We start from the raw sequence: 22,560 nt of genomic DNA on the forward strand, positions 1-22,560 counted from the left end.
GATGTTTCTCCATTGGTACTTTGCAGCACAGTTGCTGAAGGGCCGACTGACGTCACACCGCTGCCAAAATCGAGAAACAGGCGAGGGGTTTCTGGAAAGCAGAATCAGGGTTGCATGTTGCAATGCGAGTCTGCCTTGATTTCCGTCATAATCGTGGGTCGTGGGAATACTGCGGTGGGCTTTCCTGATCGTCGGACCCTGAAAAAGGGACGCAGCGGCATCCTGCGCAGTCGACAGGCGTGCCTGGCTGTCATCTGCGGAGCCCGTATCCGAAATCGATAATGATCTTCGAATACACCTGAAATTCTTGCCATCCAGTCGTGGGCGGCTTGCATCCATGGACAGCTGAATACCGGTAGCGAGCCACCATAAGAGAGAGTCACGTCAGCAAGAGTGTCACTGTGCATTGTTGAACTGTCCTTGTCCTCGGACCACCTCAAAGGCTCAGATGGGGGCGTGATGCGTAAAGCAGTCAGGGGTGACGTGCCCTTGGGGCAGGGTTGCCCTGCAGCGCAGTTCGGCAATGACGGAAGAGGGGAGTACGGATGACCAATGAAAAGCCGTCAGGTAATGGAGACGGACACACTTCCGAAGGCCCCTGATTGGCCGGGATAATTACACCTCCGAGGCTGGCGCAACGGGCAACTAGCGTACTTCGTACAAAGATGTGAAGGGTATCCACTATCCGTACAGCACCTAGGTACCTAGTGTTTGAGAGGTCTGGTGGGGGGAGGATGGTCCAAGGAAGACTGAAGAGAATGGAACTCGCAGAATTGACAACTGATAATCGTGTCCGACATGTCTTTTCGGAATGAAGACGGCCTATCCACAGCGGTGAGCTGATCCTGATGAGACAAGCCAGCAGATTTTCGTTTGGATATCGAGTTTGCAGATGTGGTTGGCTGTCCCAAACCATGCATGGCCGTATGTGGTTATAGGTAGGTACGTGTGCGCATCTATTCCGATGCTAGACAATACTGCGTTGCAAGGTATGTTGCTGGGCGAAGCCGTTTCCGTTGAAGAACACTGTGAATCGGCGATGAAGAATCGTAAGGAGGAGGCATGCATTCGCGCCATGATGAAAAATTTGAGCCGAGATGAATGTAGTTGGCATTTTTGGGAGGAAAACGGTCAGATAATACGATAGGTCGGCATGGTCGGGCTAGTGATCCAGGCCGTAAATTGCGTCGATGACACGGCAAAAGCAAGATCGCGGGCTCATGGTAATGCGGACTTCCCTTGACATGACTGGTCGTCTTGCGGCCCGTGTGCTGTATGAGTATTGGCTGCCGCAGTTCACTTTCGAGCTCATTTGGACGAATGAGGACGAGCTTCTGCAACATCCGGACTGGATCATTCTATTCTTTTTTGGCCTTCGCTGCTTTGTTGTTCCGACTTGTTCGTTGTCCAGGATGGACGCGGACCGCGATAATGAAAAAGCTCTCAATCGCGCTGTCCTTTTTTTTTTTCCAATGCGCGAGATGACTTTTGGCCGAAACAACTTGAGATCTTGTTTGAAGGGTCTTTGAATGGGTTCCCAATGCTTTTATGCCATTCGTCTTCAGTCGGATTATCCTGCTCGGTTTGAGATTCGAGTTGATAGAATGATGGTGGTTGTGCGTCCAGAGTTATGGATCGCATTTGTACCTCGGGCACAGCGAGACACGCCCAAGGGAGAGGAGGGAGGGGAGGTGCGGCGTGACGTAAGCAGGGCCGCCTCTATTCGTATTGGCCAAAAGACATGACATGGGGGCGAGGGATGAATGTCACTCGTTTGCGGCCTCGGCCATGAGCATGACATGTCACTCGCAGCTCTCTGCTCAGTCCCGGTCGTAGTGTTCGGAGAAGGTATCCATAGAAGCTCCATGAAATTTCTATGGGGCGTGGGTATGCAACTGTGCACGGATGGCTGCAACCGCTGTCGGAATAACCTACCCTTATCTTAGCACCTTACTGCGTAGGTGGGAAAAGAGAACGCCTTCACTGTGGGATTGCTAGTCGCATCATATCTATTGACAACCTAAGGCGCCTCAATTGCAGAGGAGACTAACGATATCCTTACTGGAAACATGATTTTGGTCTCGATCTACTGTTCGAATACTGGTGGAACAATTGTGAAGATGCGGTTGGTTCTACTGAAGCCCATCCTATCTTGTTCCTATCCAAGGGGCGATGTGCCTATCCGCAGACCCGCGGCAAAGAGCTGGGCTTGGAAACTGAAAGAACCTAACGCGCAACGGCCGGGACCCTAAGGTATCTTACCTGCACCGACTACCTTATCTGTGGTAAAATGCAAGGTAGGGAGGTACCTGCTACCGCCTTCAAACCAAGGGTCTCGACGGGGGGCCAGGCACGACTGACGTTCCGTCTGGTAATGTACCCAGGCAACGACGAGGAGGAAACCAAGGTAGAGAGAAGGTTTTTTTTCTGTTGTCCCATTTTTATATTTTTTTGTCGTTTTTTATTCTTCTGGCTGTCTGCGTTTACTAGCGATTGCCACCCAAGTTGGAGATGCACATGAATATCCACGTGACTGGGATGGCGCGCGACGTGTATGAGGTGAAGGCTGAAGGCTCTCGGACTAATGCAGAGGAAGGAACGAAGCGCCAGCGGCAGTCTGATTTCTGGAAGGGGAGCACGCGAGACACCACCATCGAAAGTTGCCCAAAGGCCTAGGTGCGTCCATCGCCCTTTCCAGCCCGGCGATGGCCTGCCACTATTGTCTGGATTGTGTCTGGACTCTGCAGGCGGTGCAGGCAGAGTCGGGGGCCGGCACACACCACAACCACACACCCACTGAGACGACACCAGTGACCAGCGACCAGGGCAGTAGGTAGGTATCCGTACGCAGTAGAGCAACTGTCCTGGCGTCCTATTACAATCACACCCCTCCCTGTCTGCCAACAAGACGCTTGGAGGGCACACCCTTCTTGAACCAGCACCCCACTACCTAGCATTTTCGATTTCACTCGATCTTGAGAACCCTGCAGGGTCCTGGAGATCAGTCCAAGCAGCTTGCGAGCTGCTGTGGGTCCATAGCTTGTCCGTCCCGCACTACTCAACCAGCGACCCAAGCGGTGCGAACGTGCCCTCACCCCATACATTTTGGCTCTCATCCCGGCGGCGGACATGTTTTCCTTCCTCAAGCCCTGGGCTCTGTATTACCCACAAGACAGACACCTGCCCTGCCCTGCGGACAAGAGATACTTGGCTTTGCTGCGCAACAAATGATCCTCTCGAGTTTTTCCTCTACGAGAGCGCTGTCCTTCGAGGAAGAAAGTAACAGCCTTGGGGTACAGAAAAGGTCACGAGAACGAGAGTGGGCTACCCCTCTCTCTTACCATCGACAACGACACCACTTACACTCTTCAACTCTCACTCAAAGCTTCTCAGCTTTCGTGCACATCGCGTATCTACTGCGCGGCGGAAAGACAAACGGGCTGCGGAAACACACTGGTCCTCAGGATTAAGGATTGGAACTGGCCGCAGTCTTACACTGTGCATGTTTCTCCTGTTAACGTGAGTGTTACCCTCTCACCGTGTCGGCTTTTGACGGTGGTTGTCGTCATACCTTTTTCCCAGCACTCGATCGATCGATCGATGCCTCGACCAATCACATCCCGCCTGCCCACTCGACATATACACTCTCATACCTACACAATTCCAGGGTCCTACACTTGAGCAGACATCCAACATTAATCCACCGTCTACGAGCAGTATCTCTCTCGAAACCTAGCATTAACATCTCCCATCACCCACTTCATCGAAGTGGACACCACCGATAAAACGGCTTGCACAACGACAACCCGAACTCCGACTCCATGTCGTATTCGAAATACTTCGCACAGCAACACGAGCACCGACGCAGAATCTGCCAATTCAGCTAGGTGTCTTGATGTGCCCAAGATGACCGACGCCAAGCCTTCACATGAAGGCGGTCGCCCACCGACGTCGTCGAATGGACACCCGCTACCACGCCGAAGTTCGCCTGAGCATTCAATCACACTGCGCAACCACCGATTAGCACACGAAGCAACTGAGAAAGCCGCATTAAGACGAGCCTTGGCCGCTGCCAGCCCTGGATCGTCGTCATCGCCTAATCGACAGTCTTCCGGCGAGAGTCACAACACCGGTCCTAGCGACCCCGAGAAATGGTTCGATCAAAACAATGAGAATCCCGCGACAACGTACGCTGGCGCAATGGACGGTAAGAATTCCTGAGCTACCGTAGTGGGAGAAGGTCTAATTCCTGTCTCAGTTGATCCTCCATTCTTCCAGAAAGAAAGCGACTCCTCTAATGACGACGCGAAACCCTCGGCCTATCCGACGCATCTGAGACCACCGATGGACGGAATAATGAACAGGGCAAATAAGCCAAGCGCCACGCACAGCAGCAGCGCCGACGACTATCGAAGCGTAATTGACGACTTGACGGTTGAGATTAAGAGGCTGAGGGACGAGCTGAAGCGATACAAGCAGAAAGGACCGGAACTGATGAAGAGGGATAAGCTGTTCGAGATCAAGGTCCACGGGCTTCCCAAGCGGAAGAAGAGAGAATTGGAGAGTACTCTGCGCGAATTCGCGTCCGGTCTGGAGAGCAGCACCCCAAGCGCCGAAGCTTCGTCGTCTCGGCAGAAATCGAGGCACAACGTTCATTTACACTCAGGTTTTGGTTATGCGTCGAAGCATGCATCGTCTTCTTCAGGCTCTCACTCGAGGCCGGTTGACAGTGCCTATGCCTCGATGTCAACTGGAGCAAACTCGTCCGGCACACATCTCGCCCGGCCATCCACCAGCTCTAGAACGAAGTCATCGGAACAAAAGGTGGAGAACTACCTGAAGGACATCCCGGAGGGACTGTACCCGCGACACATGGTTTTGACGGAAAAGGACAGAAAGAAGTTGATTGTCCGTCGCCTGGAACAGATCTTCACGGGTCGAATTAGCGGACGTAATCTCGCTCGACCTCAGCCCAAGTCCGCAGCAAATATCGCCTCATACGCCCCGATCATGGTGGAGCCAACAACCGGCAACACCACGACTCACCACGGGCCCTCAAATGTACCCGCCGGTTACTTCGAGCCATCCCGCGAGGCCCCCATACTTGCGTCAGATGGGAAGAAGAATATCCCCAAAGATGTCGAGTCATCAAATTCCAACGGCGATCAACGGGATTCCAGTGGCAACTGGACAACCGCGGCAGATGTAAGCAGCACTTCACCGCAGGATCCTCCGCCGCCAGAGCAACGTCCCACCAGACCGCTCGACCTTGATCCGGATCGCATGCAAAACCCGTCCGCCAACATGGACTACATTCGTCATTTGGGCCTCGCCCCTCCCCATCTGACGGCGTTGATGACCGATGGCGATGTGTCCCCGGATGCCGATGGCTGGGTCTATCTGAACTTGCTTTGCAGTATGGCTCAATTGCACATGCTTAACGTTGCCCCCGATTACATCAGGAGCGCAGTGTCTGAGAAGAGCACGAAGTTCCAACTTTCGCACGACGGTCGCAAAATCAGATGGCGCGGTGGTACGGAGGGAACCAAGTTTAGTAGCGACAGTTCAGGTAATACCTCCCAGCTCAGCCGGTCTGACGAGTCCGACGAAACACAACCAGACAACCAGGGCAAGAAGCGCAAACAACGCTCGGGGAAAACCGGTTATTGTTCTACACCATACGGGAAGAACTCATCCGACCAATCGAAACCAGAGTATCCAATTCCATCGGCGGACATTTTCCACTACAAGCCACTATTCGTGCACCAATCGTCATCTGCCGAACAAACTTCCCTAGATGATGTTGGCTCGTCGTATGGAGCCGTAGAAGACAGCAATAACGGAGAGTCACGATGGGATGGCTCGGGATCCTCGCGCCGCAAGAGGCGTCGATTGGATGGTGCTATCATTTACTACAGTGGTGCTCCATTCTGCACCGATCTCTCTGGCGATCCTGGTGATGCGTCCCCGGCGTCATACATGACCTCATCTGGCCAGGACCAACAATTGTCCTCTAGTGCTGGATTCCTCAGGCCTGATCTTCCTCGTCGCACTGAATCAGGTTCGGCGCTTCCGTACCGACCGCTACTCGAAGGCCGCAAGGCTCGGAGCGTCGCTGTCACAACGGAAAATGGCTCAGACGACAGTGACAGTGGCTTTGAGGCCGATTTCCCTTGGTCCAACAACCATCAAGACGCCGTGGGTAGCAAGTTGGACGCTTGCGGGCTGGGTGGTGTTATTCCAGATGACCACTTTGTTGTGGTCGCCACCACGAAGAGGCCGAAGGTGGATGTGAAGCAGGAAACGACGATGAACTTACAATCCGAGGATTTTTCCAAGCTGATTAGTAGAATCACATCGCCGTTGGGGTCTTCTGGGTCCCAGGCCAAATCAGCAAAGTTCGAATCTCGCAAGACAACACCGATCAACATTGAATACACGTCAAGGTCTGTCCGGAAGCTTAACCCTACGCCTCTGCCACCACCGGGTTTGTACTTCGCTTTCGACAGCGATAGCTCTGACACTTCTGACGATGACGATGACGAGTCCGATCTGGACAATAATTCAAAGGTAGGGGGCGGCGTACAAGCTCACGCCCCTACTTTTGATAGACAGTGTCCTGACGATGCACAGGTGTCAAGTGGCGAAGAGGGTGACAGCGAGCCGGACAACGGAGATGAGGTGGCGGGTGTTGCGGAGGATGAAGAGAGTGGCGCCGAGTTCAAGATTCCCCTTCCCCCTCGGGATCTCCGTCGCGCCAGCAGCAGCAGTGCGGTTGCGGCCGTCGGAACTGCCAGAGGTCGTAGTAATAGCGCTGAACTCCCTGTCGCCGCTGGCAGTTCAGCCGCCACGGCAGGCGGAGCCGAGAGCGGCTACAGCAGTGGCCGTGAGGAGAGCGGATCAAGTTGAAGGAAATCGTTTGTGAATGCTTTGAGCAGGAAGGGGTGTTGAGAAGTCAAAGGGGTACTACTGTGAGAGGTGCATTGCGTGGCGCTTGGTTCATTGGGATAGATTGGATCAAGATATCCCATCATGTTGGAAACGATCATTGTGTTTTACCCACGTCGAGGGTTTGGAAGACAGCGACTACAGCCAGTAGCGGGCAACGTGAGGCGTTTTCTCTTCAGCGATTTAATTAGGATCAACCCAAATGATACCCGAATTTATTAAGTTCCAAGCCTCGCTTCCTTGGTTTTTCGAGTATTGTGACCAGCTTAAGCTTGGTGTAAATCAAGCTTGTATCCGGTCCGCGAGTGACACAGCTGAGGTCATATTCGGGACGCTCATAAAGAAGTAGTCTGACGAAGTGAGGCTAATTAATACAGTTCAACATTGTGAGGTACTTTTACTTGCACATTCGTCCTTTTCCCATTGAGATGCGGACCACCTCCCCTCCCCCCCCCCCTCCATCAGCGGACGCCCTTTCCCCGGACAATGCGGGCTACCTTTCAATGCGCTAAAGGGAGTTCTAGTCTCTCCCGGTAAGATGCTGGAGCATAAGTACTCCATGACTCCCTAGGACTTGGGAAATAAGGAATCTCTCTTGATGGTCGGCTCGGCGTGTTTGCCAGTGGCAAAAACCAAAAAAAAAACAGTGCAATTCTATAAGGTGAGATGGATGATCTGCTGAGTGTCGATCCAGTCGATTCATCATGCGGTGTAACCCAACACAGCCCACAGTCTTTTCACGTACTTACGCAGTGTCGGTTTCGTGGAGCGCGAACCGCGGCCTAGTAGAGGAAGGGGACCCGGGACCCAGAACTTGACAGGCAGCGAGCGTGTATATCACCTTTCGCTCGGTGCGTTGGTTTCTTGAGGGGCGGAAGGGCTGCGGTTTTTGGAAGGAATCTAGCACTCCGCCTCGCTGGATGACTCTTCCTTTCAGCTTCCCCGGAACGCCCCCCCCCCTCCCCCGGAGAGAAGGGAGGCGTCTTGCTACACACCTGCAACGCTATATTTCTGACTTCTTTCTTCTCCAAGCCTGTGTGTGCCAACTTTTTTTTTTTTTTTTTTTTTTCATCTTGATAGCGATAACTAGAATTACAGTAAACCAGAAAAAGCCACATTCACAATCATGACACAAGGAAACCAACAACAAGTCGCTCAGAACGTCACCAGTCGGTATCTAAAGAAGGCCAGCCTCCAGCAGCTCCTGGAGAAGATTTTCCCGGGGCACACTGATTTTGAGATTGAAGTATGCGTTGCCCTTTGCTGCGTGGTACACACCGATTGAAATTGAAATTGACAGATGCTGTTTTTTTTTACAGATGAGAGACGATGTTTGGCATTTCAAGGCGCCGAAGGAAGTTGACGCAGTATGTCTTATGTTCCAGGCCCGATTGGACACACCTGTATGTTGTTGCTCGATGCTAATGATGTGAAATTACAGGACACCATAGAGTAAACCAAAACTTGAGAGGACCAAAGCTCGCTTCGAAGAAGGCATGCTGACGGGGGTTAACAGTGCGGTGCGAGATCAATGACTTTAACCGATGGGGAGTAGGGAGGAGTCGGGTGGCCCGAGGAATGGATGGGCAGTGCAAAGTATGGTGACATACCAGCAAGCGTCAGTATTGGTTAGGAGGAACAGGCAGGCAGGCGGCTGATCGCCCTTGGGGTAGATGGCCCTCATAGCCTTACAACGAAATCGAACCAAGTACATAACAAACCAAGTGACAGCAATAGACCGCCAACATCCTTTCCTTCCTGTTTACCTCAGCCTTATCCGTTCTATTGACGTCGCTCTACAACCTCAATGGCGCCGACGCAACAACAGTGCTTCGTCGAAGATGTCATCGAGCCCATCAGAATCTGCAGCGTAACGCGCTCTCCAGCAGAGGATGACGATGATGGTGGGAACGAGGGGGCTACCAAATTCAAGCAGCAGCAGCAGCAGCATGCCATCACCACCCTTGACGAGTTGAGCAATTACCTAGAAGAAATACAGAGCCAGAGCGTAGAGCACGTCCACCATTTCATGTACGTTCATTCAAACTATTCCTGGTCATTGTCGCGGGTCCCCGCTCAACCATCCTAACCTTACTGACGTTAATCAAAAGCTCAATCTGCCAGCGCAACTCATGGAGGCCTCTACAAATCACAGTCCCCATGTTCGAGCTCATCATGGAAAATTTCCACTTAAATAACTCGTTACGGGATATCGTCTCGTGCTTTTATACCCGGAACATGAATGTGGAAGAGGTGTTTTGTATGCCGTATACCGAGCGACGAAAGGGATCTGTGGTCGGTGTGTAACAGGCTTTGAGTTCCAATGGAATTTATACTTGCTATTTAGACATGAAGGAAACTGATGATGTAGCAGCAGCATCGTACACGATTCGATACCCCGAATACAAACCCGATGAGGATACGTGGGTAATTCGTCAGACGGGTGTATACCACCGCTGCGACGCGGCGTCTCATCAAAGTCTCTTCATCATGATCAACCCAACGCCGAATTCGCAAGCCAGCAGCCGAGCCTTGGAATGGCTTTTCAACAGAAGCAGTAGCAGCAGTGTCGCAGCAGGTTCTGAGACCGAAACCGACGATCCTGTCTGGCTGCATAAACTCATCTTCGAGACATATCTGCCCGCGTGGAGGTTCTACATTGCATCAATGGAGCGGCAGTTTCTACCGTTGGTGAGAGAAGCATTCTCATGAAATGGCACCTTCAAGCCAGCTCCACTGGTCTAATCCTCGATGCTACAAATAGTCGTACAAAACACTCATCAACTTCATCGACAAACCTTCCACGATGAAACCAAGTCACTTGACGAAACTAGCCAGCCTCGCGAACCGGTTCCAGACAATCTCATCGATCCTAGAATCGTCCGAGGAGACGGTAGCGGAGCTGTCTGCCCTATGCACCAACCGCTTGCCAAAGGGTTCGATGAAGAACGCATACGACAACGACAACGACGACCACGTACTACAAGAATCAGCATCAGAGTTCGAAAACTTTCGCCGTCAGTGTAGAGCCTTCTCGCGGACAGCGACGGACCTGCACCACCGCGCGCAAACAACGTCGCAACTGCTGGCCAACACGCTCTCCTTTCGCGAGCAGCTCGATTCCAGGAAGCAGAATGAGAATATGCTAAGGTTGAATAAGTCGGTGGTGTTTATTACTACGCTGACGTTGCTCTATTTGCCGCCTTCGTTTATCGCTGTGAGTGCTTGCCCATCTGCCCCCACCCTTTCCTCCTCCTCTGCGCCCTCGGAAGACCATGGTGGCTTGCTAAACCTATTTGCGACAGACGTTCTTTGGGATGAACTTTTTCAATATGGACTCTGTGACTGGCAAGATTGTCGGCAGTCCGATGATTTGGATATACGCGCTCTGCTCTGTACTACTCACAACGGCGACGTTTGCGACGTATTACATGATGCGTGAGGGAAGCTACCTGAACATCAAGGCATCAGATATGAGAGGCCTGAACTGGCGCAAGTTGTTACATCGCAATCAACGCGACAAAAAGGACATCGAGCTGGATAGCCTGAAAGTTTGATCAGGCGGATGAGGATGCAGGGTGTCTGCTAGGGAGATTGATCTTGAAGACGGCGTGCCGGTGGGACCCCACGAGGGCAGTGACGAGGATGTGTCTGCTGCCGTCATCGCCGACTATGGTGCCGGTGAACTCGTCGTTCTCAGATAGACTGGGTAGCTGAGCCAATTCGCGAACAGTCATCGGATCTCTCGTCTCGGGTATTGTGATCTCAAGCAGACGAATCCGACCACCATCTGGTTTGATTCCTAATGCGAAGATGGTATCGTCGTTCTGGTCGGCCATGACTCTGAGGAGGCGGTACTCTTCGATGTTTTTGGGGTATCGGGATCGCCTCTTTGGTGAGTTACATGAGTTCGCGAGCAGATCAACGGTGAAGAGGCGGGTTTCCTGGAACACGGCTATGCAAGCTGCTCGTTGGTGTAGGCCAGCAAATGTCGTGAATAGACTTGAGCCGTTGCTCTCTTGGCTCTTGCGAGATACAATTGGGTTAGTAATATGGCTTCTTTGTTGATATAGATACAAATAACTGTGGGACTCACTCGCGGCTCGATGAATACTTCCTCTATATCTCGAGTTGTCAAAGAATATGCTACGATAGGCATGTGGTATATGCCGTCTTCCCTAAGGTACGGGCGGATCGCTGCGTAGCATCGGTTCTGTTCGGTGAGTGATAAAGATATCACGTCTTCGGCAGGCCAGTCGAGTGCGATGAAGCGGCCCAACAAGTTACTGCCGCTCTGATCTACCCCATGTCCCTCTGAGATAGACCCCATTCTGCTCTCTCGGTCAGCCAAATGGTCACGAATACTGGCAAGATAGACGCAAGTAGGTGAGCGTATGAGACTCACTCTATGAGATCCTCGATTCGTACATGGAATACGGACCCAGAAAGGCTCTCGTCTTCCTGGTTCTCGACTACAAAGACCAGATTCTGTTGATCGGTCGACATCGCCATGATGTATACTTCCGGGACTGTTGGCAGCCGAATATGCCAATAGTTCTGTGCACTGGAGTCGACTGCAGCACCTTGTCCTAGATCAAATATGTAACACTGCCAAAGCGAAAGTCAGAAGCACGTATAGTATCGCTAGGATGAACCTACGTTGAAGATGTTGCCCGTGGTTGTGGCAACCAGATGTCTGTTAGTCAGGCAAACAGCTTTCCAGAATCGGCTTGTCGATCCCATGGACTCCAGAGAGTGCTCCCTGAGTATGTTCAGGACATCTCCATCTGCATTCGGAGCAGAGCTTGGGGTGAAGAGTGAAATCTTATTGTCGCTCCAGTACGCGATGATGCTTCCATCTGGGGATACCTTGCATCCCTTGAAGACATCAGAATTGTCTCGCGGTACGCGCCATCGTTGCACTATCTGCTCCATGGAGGATTTGGGCCTGGGAAAGATTAACACTCTGTTTCGAGTGACTTCAATGATGTTCATAGCTTGACGTACTGTCTCAAAGATTCTGAGGAAGATTCGAGCCGATCAATCTCCTCATACGCGTCGAGCGTGCGTCGAAGCATGTTTTCGACCTCTTTTGCGCTGCATCTCTTGTTCTGATTAATCTTCAAAACTTTGGACCCGAGAAAATTGAGCATGGTCCGGACTGCCTGGTGTTCTTTCACGCTCCTCGCGGCAGCTTTGTGAATTAGTTGCTTGTGAGCATTCTTTACAGCCGAGTGCACAGAAGTGTGTCCAAATAATTTGACGTGGAAGAAGACATCGTAGCTTGCATCGATCCCTCTGCGGTTTTTAAGACGGTTCGTCTCGTAATTGTCAATAGCGCGCTTCCCGCCCTCAAGATAAACGAAGAGGACGCTCAGAATGCAGCCCAGTGACCACACGTCGCTCCTCGTATTCATGACTTTACCCTCACGGAAGGACTCTGGTGGGAGATACGTCCCCTGACCGCGTCGATTCTGTGTTCCCGACATCGTCCTCTGCTGCATATCGCGTCGCTTGGTGAACCACTTGGCGATATCCTTTTCTTCCTCGCGGCTAGTATGGTGCCGAATCTTGACCCTCGACATGCCAAAGTCACTCAGCTTCCAGATATAGCGAGGGCCAGCCCCGTCGCCATTGCCGCTTTCTCGGAAAATGAGGACGTTACTCGGCTTCAGATCCATGTGGTAGCAGACGATTCTGTCGAGTCCAGGCGTCTGCATTTCTTGGTGAAGAAACTTGAGGCCGTTGGCGAGACCAATTGCGGACCGGATGAAACCCGCCCTGTTGATTGCCGTCTTTGGAGCGTTCGAGCCGTCTTTCTTCATGTATGCTCCCAGATCGCAGACCGCTAGCGGCATGAAAAGACTGTACGGCGCTGGGCTGGCGCCCGTTGGGTACTCGATATTCAACGTTCCCAGATTCTCCATAATGTTCTCGCAAGTCTTTGACAAGCTGAGAATCATCTTCATGATCTCGCCTTCCTCCCTGCTCTCAACATCGGAATCAGAGGACGACCTGACAATGTAGTCTTTCCGTGCCACCCATCGTTCCCTGTTGTCATTTCTACGACGGTCTTCGAAATGACCCTTGGCAATCTTCACTTTGTACACTCTTCCAAACGAGCCCGAGCCCAGGAGCTCCTCTTCCACATACGGTAGACGCTGGGTATCACCGTCTTGTATCGTAGTCTCTTCTCGTTGCCGAAGCACCACTGTACAGAATAAGGCTTGCGATCCATAGAACTTGTCCGCCGTCGCCTCGTCCCCGTCAAAGAACTCTGTCAAGCTTTGACGGTCGGCTGGTAGCGAACACACGCGCCTAGAAATCTCACCATCCTCAGGCGGCGGCCACTTGGGAGCAGCAGCTAGCTTCTCTGTGAAGTTCCTGGCTGCCTCGATACGACAGCCGGCGAATACCAAGATTGCGAGGAATTTGTGTAATTCTCTTCCCTGGACATTTTCAACAAATTCATCCTCCGTAATGGAGAATCGGCGGCCCTTGGGTGCCTCTCCGCCGATCAGGCTGCGAAAAAAGAATCGGAGATAGTGCGGGCTCAATACACTTTTCGGTGTCTCACGGGTGGCGAAACGTAGACTCTCGCTGTTTTTCCGCTTCAGATGCCCCAAGAACAGATTGTGAACCTCGTGGCACAAGTCAAGGTACTCATGAGAAGACATGGTTCGTACCACAAGCGTCTTATCGTCATTGAAGCGGCGTTTGCATGTTCGCGGATCTCCCCTCCCGGAAATGTTAATGAATGAGGAATTTGGTGAGTAGAATCGGTCAGGGAACGAGGAAAGTCAGGAATGATCCTCAAGTGAACTACCGTGTTGGATCGAGGAGGGTGACATTTCAAGTGGCGCGGCAAGAACACACATCATCTGCGGCCAGTTCATCAGGCGGCGGCATGCAGAATAAGGCAACTGCTGACTGCGCCCAGGTTGGCGCTGACCGCGTGCCGCACCCCAGCATCGCTGCCGAAACGGTGCTTGCTTATAGCTCAAACATTCCGCTGTTCCGGACGAAAGTAAGGTGCAGCGCTGAAAGCTAGCTGGGGTCATTGAGGCTGAACATTTGGAACCGAGACAAATAATAGCCTGCCATCTGAAGTTCAATGTTCTCTGCGAATATACTCATGAGATGAAATATTGTCAAATGTGGGAATCCTGAGACCAAGCCTTATGTAAATGTGGCATTTCACCAGGTGTCTTATTTCATACTTCACCGTACGTACCTCTACTGAGCACGGTCATCGATGAACCCTTCAGTACCGTCTAATTCCCTTCTTTTCCTCTTGCGCCTTCTCCTGCGCCTGCGCATTAATCTCAATCGCCTCCTTCAGCTTCGCAATCACCTCAGGCTGGTTGCTGAAAGCTCTCAACAGCACTTCATCAAGCTCCTTCTCGACCTTGCCAATGGGCTTGACACCAGGCTTCCTAGCCCTCGCATCGTTCGTAAGCACGCCCCAGCGCTGCGTGAAGGCGACAATGGACTGCCTCAGCAGCTCGTCCAGCTGCTCGCTCATATCCTCAACCGTCAGTGTCTTGGCCGTGACAGTCGCCGCGCCCGCCGCCGCTCCTCGGGACCATAGGGAGCCGCCAATGATGTTGCTGACGAAGCCCACCCAGTTCTGGGGGCTTAGGTTGTCCCAGATGTGACCAAAATGTTGCATGGCGGCCGTGTCGCCTCGGATGTCTCCAATTTCGAGAGAGACGAGCTCATTCTTGATGATGAGGAGGTTCTTGACCATGAACAGATCGGCGTCCGTGCCTGCCTTGATGGACTTGATCCGCGCCTCGGCGCGTTGCAAGATCTGGATGGTTTCCCGGACGATCTTGAAGATGACCTGGCTGTTCTTTTGCTGTGGGATGGTTAGTTCTACTCCGAATAGCCGATTTTCGAGAGTTGTCAACTTACACTTCGTTCCTTGGGCATGGCCTGGTCATATTTGGCCAAAAGCTTGAGTGCTTGTTTCACTGGGGGAAAGGCATTCGAGGAAGAAACGCCGCCGACCACTGGGCCGATAGTAAGAGCCTCATCTTTGACTGTGGCCTTGGCTATCGTCTTCGTAATCTCTGTCTCGAACGCATTGTCTGTGAAGACCCAGAGATGCTCGGTCAATAACCTGGCACTGAGTTCACGACATTGACGCGCAAACGGAGATTCCTCCTCATAGTAGTCCAGAACCAGATACTCGTTGGTCAGCCAGCCGACCACACTACAGATCGTATCGAGATCCGCAGTCTGTAGCGCAGCATTCAGATTGGCGGCCAACTGGACGAGATTTGCGGGGTTGACGAGCGATCTATGGTTAGACTTGAGGACCCCGTATGCTGACTCCGGATCAGAGCTCCACTGCAAATCCAGCCCGAAAATTTTGGCGAACAGATTGGCCTCGTTGAACGCGCGTTCGAAGCTCTGCTTGATATAATTTCTCGAGGCTGTCTCGACCGAAAGATCCTTGATCTCCTTTTTGAACTCGTCTTGGTCGTGCTGCACAATGGGCTTCAAATCGCGGTCTCGGACGGCCAAGTAAGAGCTGAAAAGATTGCTCGTGGTATTCGAGTAGATGTCCTTGGCAACACCAGTGATCGGAAGTCCGTATTCGTCGTATACGTTGTTGATCACTTTGTGGATATTAGGGATTAGGGAGTAAGAATCGAGAATCATCTCCTCGAAACGCCCATATGCTAAAGCATGGCGGGTGGCCTCGGACTTTGTTCCAGCAATTTGGCTCGCAATCTCGGAGGAGATGCTCTCCAGTCTATTGGTGAAGCCGACCTCGAGAAGATGGAGTGCCTTGGTCAGCAAAGCCTCATACCGCGCAAGGTAGGACTCAGCATCACGGTACGTCGTCTAGATTTATTTGTCAGCCTCAATTCATCGATGTCCATCGTCACAGAAATACTCACGTGTTTCGACATGAACCCTATACAAGAATCCAAGTTCCTCAAGATCTCGCCGAAAGAATCATCATCAACCAGACGTCCAGCGCCAGGAGCATTGAGTCTCCTGGAGACATTATCGAGGTATGCGTAGAAGTGGAGATCAGTGCCGACTTCATCTGCAAGTTTCTCGAGTCTGTGCTGTTCCGACAAAAGGTCCTCGCACTGCGACTGGAACGAACTCGTCTGCGCCTCGACGGATTGAAACGATTCGGACAGTGTTGTCAACAGCTTGAGCGCTTGGTTCGTGTCGTCGACGAGCATTTCGAGGTGCCGTTCAGTGAGCGTCAGTTGGTCCTTGTACAGCCTGTTCTAGCGATTAGCAGGGGCGAGTTTGCGTAACTGGTCCCTACTCACAGGTATTCTTGCTGACTAGCCTCAAGCAGTTCCCCTTCGTACTGTCGATGAACCGAGTGAGGTCCGGGTTTGGATTCGGCAACGTATTTCGCAATATCTAGCGCATCCCACGTCTTTTCCTTCTTCCGCCGGCGCCTCTTGTGTTGCTCATCCTTGGCTAACTGAGCTCGAACGACATGGTAGAAGTCGGAATAGGACTTTGCGCGGCGCAAGACGTCGGCGTCCGGTGGAGTGTTTCGGTCTTCGATCTCTTCAAAGATTTCGTCAAGAGCTTCCGGTGCATTGGAAGCTTGAGGTATACCCTTTTGGTAACATGAACTGTCAGCATGTCGTCGCGGTGGTGGTGATCATGTTGGCGGTGGTGGGGTTTTGGGAGCTGACATTGGACTGTTGCAACAGCGACTCTTTGCGACGATGGCCTGGACCCTGAGCAGCCGTGGTAGCTTTCTTAGCCACCTCTGGCACGAAGCTGTACCAAGAATCGTCGTACATCGTGGGCTCGCCTCAAGTTGTGGAGGGGCTTTCCGGGACTGGGGTTGGGAGTGACGGGAAGCTCTGGCGTGGAAGGGTGCCCCGATATGGCGCCGGGTCGGTGGTTCCCACCACCGCTCCAAACGGGACAGCTCAGCTCCCTTGGGCGTAAACTGGGCGGAAAATCATTGGCCCCAAGTGCGAACGGTTGGAGCTCAGAGGTACAAAGTGGGGCTCTCATGCTCACCCGCAGCGGGGCGCACGGTCCCTGCACTGGCAAGGGTCCGGGAAAGTCTACTGCGCAGATTAAGCTAAGTCTTGGGCGAATCGAAGTTTTAGTTTTCGTTGATGACCTCACGACCTGTAAGCGACTACACCTCAACTCACTTCACTTCCTCACCTGGGAGTCCTTCTTTCTCATGTCACTGGAATCCTTTACTTAATGCTCTCATCATCTCAAACATAATTCCATCCGCACCATTCTGTCCAATCAAATCTCTCGAGCCCGAAAATGAAGGCTTACAGGGCAGCTGCACGCAATGCAGGCACTTCTCTTACAGCCCAGAGATGCGCTGCCGTAGCTCGTCGCTATGCCAGCTCCGGACCTCGTCGGGCTGGTGACAGGTCGGGCATGGGCAAGGGAAAGGCATTGCTCTGACTGCAGGAACTGCTGGTGCTCTGTACTACGCCGACGACTACTTCAACGGACCCCTGAAGCAATATTTTGGCTCCGAGGTTGAAAAGGAATCACCCGACGCGCGCAAGCCAAAGTACCAAAAGGCCGAGATCAAGTTTGAGGAGGCAAGGAAGGCCGCCCAGTCAAAGGAGGAAAACCGCGACCTCATCAGCTCGCAGCATCTCCAGGTCAAGCAGAGCTGGGAGAACCCGGGCGTATATGCCTGGGGAAGCAACGTTGGCAAAGTGATTGACCCGCAGTCCAAGGAGACTCTCGTCAAGCTGCCGAGACGGATCAACTATTTCGACGGCCAGCTGCTGAGAGATATCAAACTGTGTCAAGACTTTGGCGCTGCTGTCACGGAGAAGGGCGATCTCGTGCAATGGGGCCTGGGCTTCTCGAATACTGACCCTTCGCCCGTTGAGACGCTCAAGGGTAAAGACATTTCCAAGATTTCCATCTCCAACGACCGCATCATCGCACTCACCTCCAGCGGATCAGTTTACTCGGTCCCGGCATCAAAGACCGGCCTCACAGCGGGAAAACAGCTACAACAGCCCCAGCAATCATCATCATCTTGGATCCCCTTTTGGAGCTCGCCGGAATCTCAGTCCGTCAAGGCTAGAGACCTGACCCCCAAGAACCTCGCCTGGGGTGAGAAAGTCACAGACATCAGCAGCGGCCTCCAGCACAGCCTTCTGCTCACCTCCAAGGGCCGCGTCTTCTCCGCAGCCTCCAGCACGGCCGAGTACCCCTCCAAGGGCCAGATGGGCATCCCCGGCCTGAGCTGGACATCCCGCCCGGCCGGCCCCTTTGACCAGCCCCAGGAGATCACCGGCCTCTCGGGCTTCTCCATCGCCAAGATCGCCGCCGGCGACTTCCACTCCGCCGCTCTCGACAAGGACGGCAAGCTCTTCACCTTTGGCGACAACACGTACGGCCAGCTCGGCCTGCCGGCGGACCAGGGCTACCAGAGAGTCGATGTCCCCTCCCTCCTCCCCACCGCCAAACTCTACGTCAACACGGGCCTCGTCCCCAAAATCACGTCAATCTCCGCCGGCGGCAACAACACCTTCTTCACCGTGGACGCCACCGAAGCCGTCAACGAGAACCCCTTCGCACCAGCAGCCTCCGTCACCGGCGACATTGCGCCCGCCCGCCGCATGCCGCGCGTCACGGCAGACTTCTGGGCCTGCGGCCAAGGCGTCTACGGATCCCTAGGCACCGGCAAGTGGACGCACGTTACCCCGGGTCCAGCAAAAGTGAAAGCCCTCTCCTCGCTCTTCGAGTTCGACGAAAAGGCCAACCGCATGGCGCCCATCCGCCTCGCCAACGTCTCTGTCGGCGCGACGCACGTCTCGGCGACCATGGATAACGTCACGCGAACGGGCGCGACGACGCGGTCCTCGGACAACGACACCAATTGGGGCGCTGACGTGCTCTTCTGGGGCGGCAACGAGCACTACCAGCTCGGCACGGGCAAGCGCAGCAACCTCAACGCGCCGGCGTACATTGGCGCCCTGGACGGCGGGGCGGGCGACGCCGTCAACGGTCGCGGGGGCGAGGTGCATCGGTTCCAGCTCACGCCGCGGCAGACTGTCCGGCTGGGGAAGGATGGCAAGGGCAGGAAGGTTAGTCTGGAGCAGAGGGTTGAGTGTGGGAGGTTCGTGACCGCCGCGTACTCTGCTGTTTGAAGATAGAGGGCTCTTTTGGGGTAGGTAGAGCGACGAAATGGGCTTGAAATGGGCGACTTTCGTGGCAATGTTTCACGACTTTTGGCCAGGCTTCGTCGTCGTCGTTTCTCGGGTCAGCTACCGAAGCACGAATGAGAGAGGCGTGACGAATTGTACTATTAGGTATCGGGTGGCCTTTACGGCTTGTAAGGATATTAAACCTTGTAATTACAATTATAGGAAGCGGGGGATACATGGAGACAAGCTCTGAGGCTTTCTCTAGAGACCAATGTTCGGGTCCATCCGCGGAGTATCTCGTCGATATATCGGAGAGACTCTATCGGTCTATCCTCGCATCGAAACGCGCCAGAAATCTTGGCAAGGAAATTCAACTCATACTTTTATCGCAATCTTCTGATAAGCTACCTACGTGTGTGCCTCAATCCATGTTCTTGTGAGCCCGGAGTTTTGCCGGTTGTGTGTTTCTCTTACTCTTTTTGCGTCTAGCGGAGGATGGTGAATCATCTGAAGTCTGGCCTGTGGCTTGGCAGGTGGTTTCGAACCACGGAGAGAAGAGAGAAAAGGGGTGACCGCTGTTCAGGTTCCCATTTTATTGGAGAACATCTATATCTGTCCGGTTCGGAAGAGACAGGGAGAAATGTTCGGGTTTCCTTGTCAGACGCTGCTGTTTATGGCAGGTACCGTAGTCTGGGTTATCCGAGAATCCGTATTCATGTCAAATTAACACTCTCACACACACATATGGTAGTCATAGTCATAGTAATTGTAGCTGTCGACTCTTTGTACTTTGATGCGCGTTGCCTGTCAAAAATGGGGGAGTGTGGTCTATCGGATACACTCCAGTCGAACAAGAGAAACTCTGCCAGAAAGTTGAGATGATGGGTTGGCCCAAGTAGGTGTGTGGTAGTGTGTACTATCTCAATAGCCGGGCTTGGCAACGCCGGCTTGGAAGTGACAGGTTTCTCCCATCAGTCACGGAGCAAGTTCCACCCGAACAAGACTTCTTCCAGAAGGTCTTGGTCATTTCAGGTTTATGACTCGACTGAGGATTGACTTGGTCTTAAAACCCGCTACTTACTCAGCTGAACAAGAACGATACTCAATACGTCGAAAAGATGAAAAAACCAACAACGTTTAGTTGTAGGGATGGATGCTCGCAGCTAAACTTAGCACCTTACCTTACCTTGCCTTCCCCCTCTTCCGGGCGAATAACCCGGATGCAACGCGACGACATGACTCTCTCACTCTTCCTCCAACAGCTGAACACGAAAGTCGGAAAACCCCCGAACCAACACAAGCAATAGCGGGAGAGACGGGAGCGGGGTGGGTGCACGTTAGTCGTCAGCTGAGGCGGGCGGCGGGCCATTACGATCTATCATCCCGTAGCGCAACCCAGAACAACGCTAGAGAGAAATGCGACGTGCCTGACTCTGACATGCCCAACGGCCAAGGAGGGGGGCGCTACGCTATTAAGTTGCTGCAGCTGCAGTCGCAAGCGTGGCGAGCAACGGTTTCTTGGTGCTACTCAGTACTCCGTGCCAACTTTCTTCAACGAACTTGCGTTAGTCGGTGGAGCACGCTCTACGTCTGGTATCTCTTCGCGCTCCTTGAGCTTTGGCAGTTGGGCAACGCATGGTGAGGAATGTATGTGTATCCGTACGAATACGCATGCGCATCAGGCATCTTATCTGTAAGGTACGGGCGGCTGATTCGATAGCGCCGAGCGCTCCCAGGTGATCGGCAGAAGTCTCAAACTCTAGAAACCAGACGTCGTCGGGCGCAGGCCGGACGAATGGGACGATCCGAGAATGGGTCCCGATAATTCCCAATAAGCGCGCCTCTTACAACTGAGTTCTTCAGTAAGGGTAGACTCGCTGGCTCGGAAGCTTGATTCTCTGTCGTGTTGAAGCTTCATTCAGCTGGAAGTTCTGGGCAAAACGAGGACAGTGACAAGAATACGGTCGGTATGGATCCGTCTTCCCTCGTGAACCGTGGTAGACAGAATTGCCCACGGTGTAACCGTTCAAAACTTGCGTGGCCCCCTTTCCGTTTCGAAGCGCGGTTCGAACCTGACAGAAACCTTGAATCAAAGGCAAGAACCTGCTGGGTTCCTGGTCTTGCCTTCCATTGCCTGGGAAGGTGGTACGGTGGAACGGTGGCAGCAGCCTCAACAGCGGGCGGGCACGCACGCAGTGCAGCGGTGCTTCCAGTTTCTTGGGACGCGGCGGCAGGGCGGGAGGCTAAGGCAAAAGAAAGCAGTGGGTCCTTTCCAGGTCACTCTTTCCATTTATGAGGTACGCAGGCGGAAGGGGCAGGGGAAAGTGCCCCCAGGGCCCCCCACCCCGCCTTCCACCTAGAACGATTGGTGTACATCGCAAGGTACTCCGTACCTTATTCGTAAAATCGATTGGCCTCCCGAGGATTCGGCGGACCAAGAAGCCGTGCACTGGCTGCACTGCCCGAGATTGCAGAACATGGGCAAACGTTCCAATGTTCGATCCAGATGTTGTCCATCCCCCTGCTCTGCTGCCACCCCCTGTTACAATGGCGACTTTGCATCGCCGGTTCGACCTTTGATCCATGGAACGTTGATTCGGCTTCGATTACCCTGGCCCAATCGATGCCCTATCCCCGTCGGTTGCCTTCCCTCGGCGCGGAAACAGAGCGTTGCAACGGGTGAGTGGGCTTTACCTACCTTCTTTGCTTTTTCCTTACGCAGGAGGACTCCTGGGAATCTCCCAACATCTGGACCGTCTTGTCGCGACCTCCTATTCTTTCTGCCTGGGACGGTACGTTTGCGAGTCTGTATGGACTTTGTACGCCTCATCTTGACACCTCTCCCCATCGTCTCCCACTTTTCTGCTACTCTGTTTAGCTGTTTTGGTAGCTGCTAGCCTTGGCCGTCTGCCGCTTCCAGGTTGCTAATTCGCGTTCCGCCGTGGGTGGGACACTTGGACAAGGTTCGCTCCCAGTTCCCGGGGAACCGACAAGGGGAGAAATAAAGACAAAGAGAGAGAGCCAAGAGAGAGAGAGAGAGAGAGCATCTTCGTTTTGGTACCCGTAATCCGAACGGATACCCGCCTTTTTTATTATTACAATCAAAATTTCTACCTTCTTCTCATCGTGGCAATTTCCTCTTCCGAGCCCTCCTCGGGTAACGGGTTCTCTTGTTTCCATCTAGTGCTCTGTGTCTCTCTTCTCTTTTTCTTTCTTTCTTTCTTTCTCTCTCGTGTCTCGAGTCTGTACAAGAGACTACTATCCGTACAGCACTGCAACACCTTGGTCTCTCATAACAGTAACAAAAGACCACGCTACCCTGCATTTCTGCCCATCTGGCATCTCCTGACGGGCATCCTTCGGCACGTGCCTCCCGAGTGACACAACCAAACTCGGACTCGTGACGCACGAACTTTCCCACTCCCCCTCAGAGGTCAATCCATGCGACCACTTTAGATCGTCAGGAACGACA

General features: G+C 53.1%; 5 protein-coding genes across 5 annotated transcripts; 3 read left to right on the forward strand and 2 right to left on the reverse strand.

Moving 5' to 3' along the window:
• The first annotated feature begins 3,801 nt into the window (after positions 1 to 3,801).
• On the forward strand, positions 3,802 to 7,189 carry BDZ83DRAFT_27723 (frequency clock protein). The gene is made up of 2 exons (XM_060502104.1): positions 3,802 to 4,207; positions 4,259 to 7,189. Exons 1-2 carry the CDS (start codon positions 3,907 to 3,909, stop codon positions 6,907 to 6,909), a joined length of 2,952 nt encoding a protein of 983 aa, XP_060360920.1. The 5' UTR covers positions 3,802 to 3,906; the 3' UTR covers positions 6,910 to 7,189.
• A 1,474-nt stretch (positions 7,190 to 8,663) lies between these two features.
• On the forward strand, positions 8,664 to 10,704 carry BDZ83DRAFT_27879 (uncharacterized protein). The gene is made up of 5 exons (XM_060502118.1): positions 8,664 to 8,979; positions 9,060 to 9,247; positions 9,320 to 9,639; positions 9,713 to 10,165; positions 10,254 to 10,704. Exons 1-5 carry the CDS (start codon positions 8,756 to 8,758, stop codon positions 10,503 to 10,505), a joined length of 1,437 nt encoding a protein of 478 aa, XP_060360921.1. The 5' UTR covers positions 8,664 to 8,755; the 3' UTR covers positions 10,506 to 10,704.
• Positions 10,506 to 13,625, reverse strand: BDZ83DRAFT_755724 (kinase-like domain-containing protein; the record flags this gene model as incomplete). The annotated part of the gene is made up of 5 exons (XM_060514656.1): positions 10,506 to 10,973; positions 11,045 to 11,279; positions 11,354 to 11,556; positions 11,608 to 11,896; positions 11,956 to 13,625. The coding sequence occupies 5 exons, from the start codon at positions 13,623 to 13,625 to the stop codon at positions 10,506 to 10,508; spliced, it is 2,865 nt and encodes a 954-aa protein (XP_060360922.1).
• A 367-nt stretch (positions 13,626 to 13,992) lies between these two features.
• BDZ83DRAFT_633733 (Sec34-like family protein) lies at positions 13,993 to 17,073 on the reverse strand. Its single transcript, XM_060509051.1, has 5 exons — positions 16,632 to 17,073; positions 16,251 to 16,552; positions 15,861 to 16,200; positions 14,866 to 15,804; positions 13,993 to 14,809 (listed from the first exon to the last, which is right to left on the reverse strand). Exons 1-5 carry the CDS (start codon positions 16,740 to 16,742, stop codon positions 14,213 to 14,215), a joined length of 2,289 nt encoding a protein of 762 aa, XP_060360923.1. The 5' UTR covers positions 16,743 to 17,073; the 3' UTR covers positions 13,993 to 14,212.
• A 159-nt stretch (positions 17,074 to 17,232) lies between these two features.
• Positions 17,233 to 19,091, forward strand: BDZ83DRAFT_755726 (regulator of chromosome condensation 1/beta-lactamase-inhibitor protein II; the record flags this gene model as incomplete). The annotated part of the gene is made up of 2 exons (XM_060514657.1): positions 17,233 to 17,338; positions 17,386 to 19,091. 2 exons carry the CDS (start codon positions 17,233 to 17,235, stop codon positions 19,089 to 19,091), a joined length of 1,812 nt encoding a protein of 603 aa, XP_060360924.1.
• Between the last annotated feature and the right edge of the window lie 3,469 nt (positions 19,092 to 22,560).

Source organism: Colletotrichum acutatum (assembly GCF_030867785.1).
Source record: "Colletotrichum acutatum strain CBS 112980 chromosome Unknown BDZ83scaffold_107, whole genome shotgun sequence".
Classification (NCBI taxonomy): Eukaryota; Fungi; Ascomycota; class Sordariomycetes; order Glomerellales; family Glomerellaceae; genus Colletotrichum; species Colletotrichum acutatum.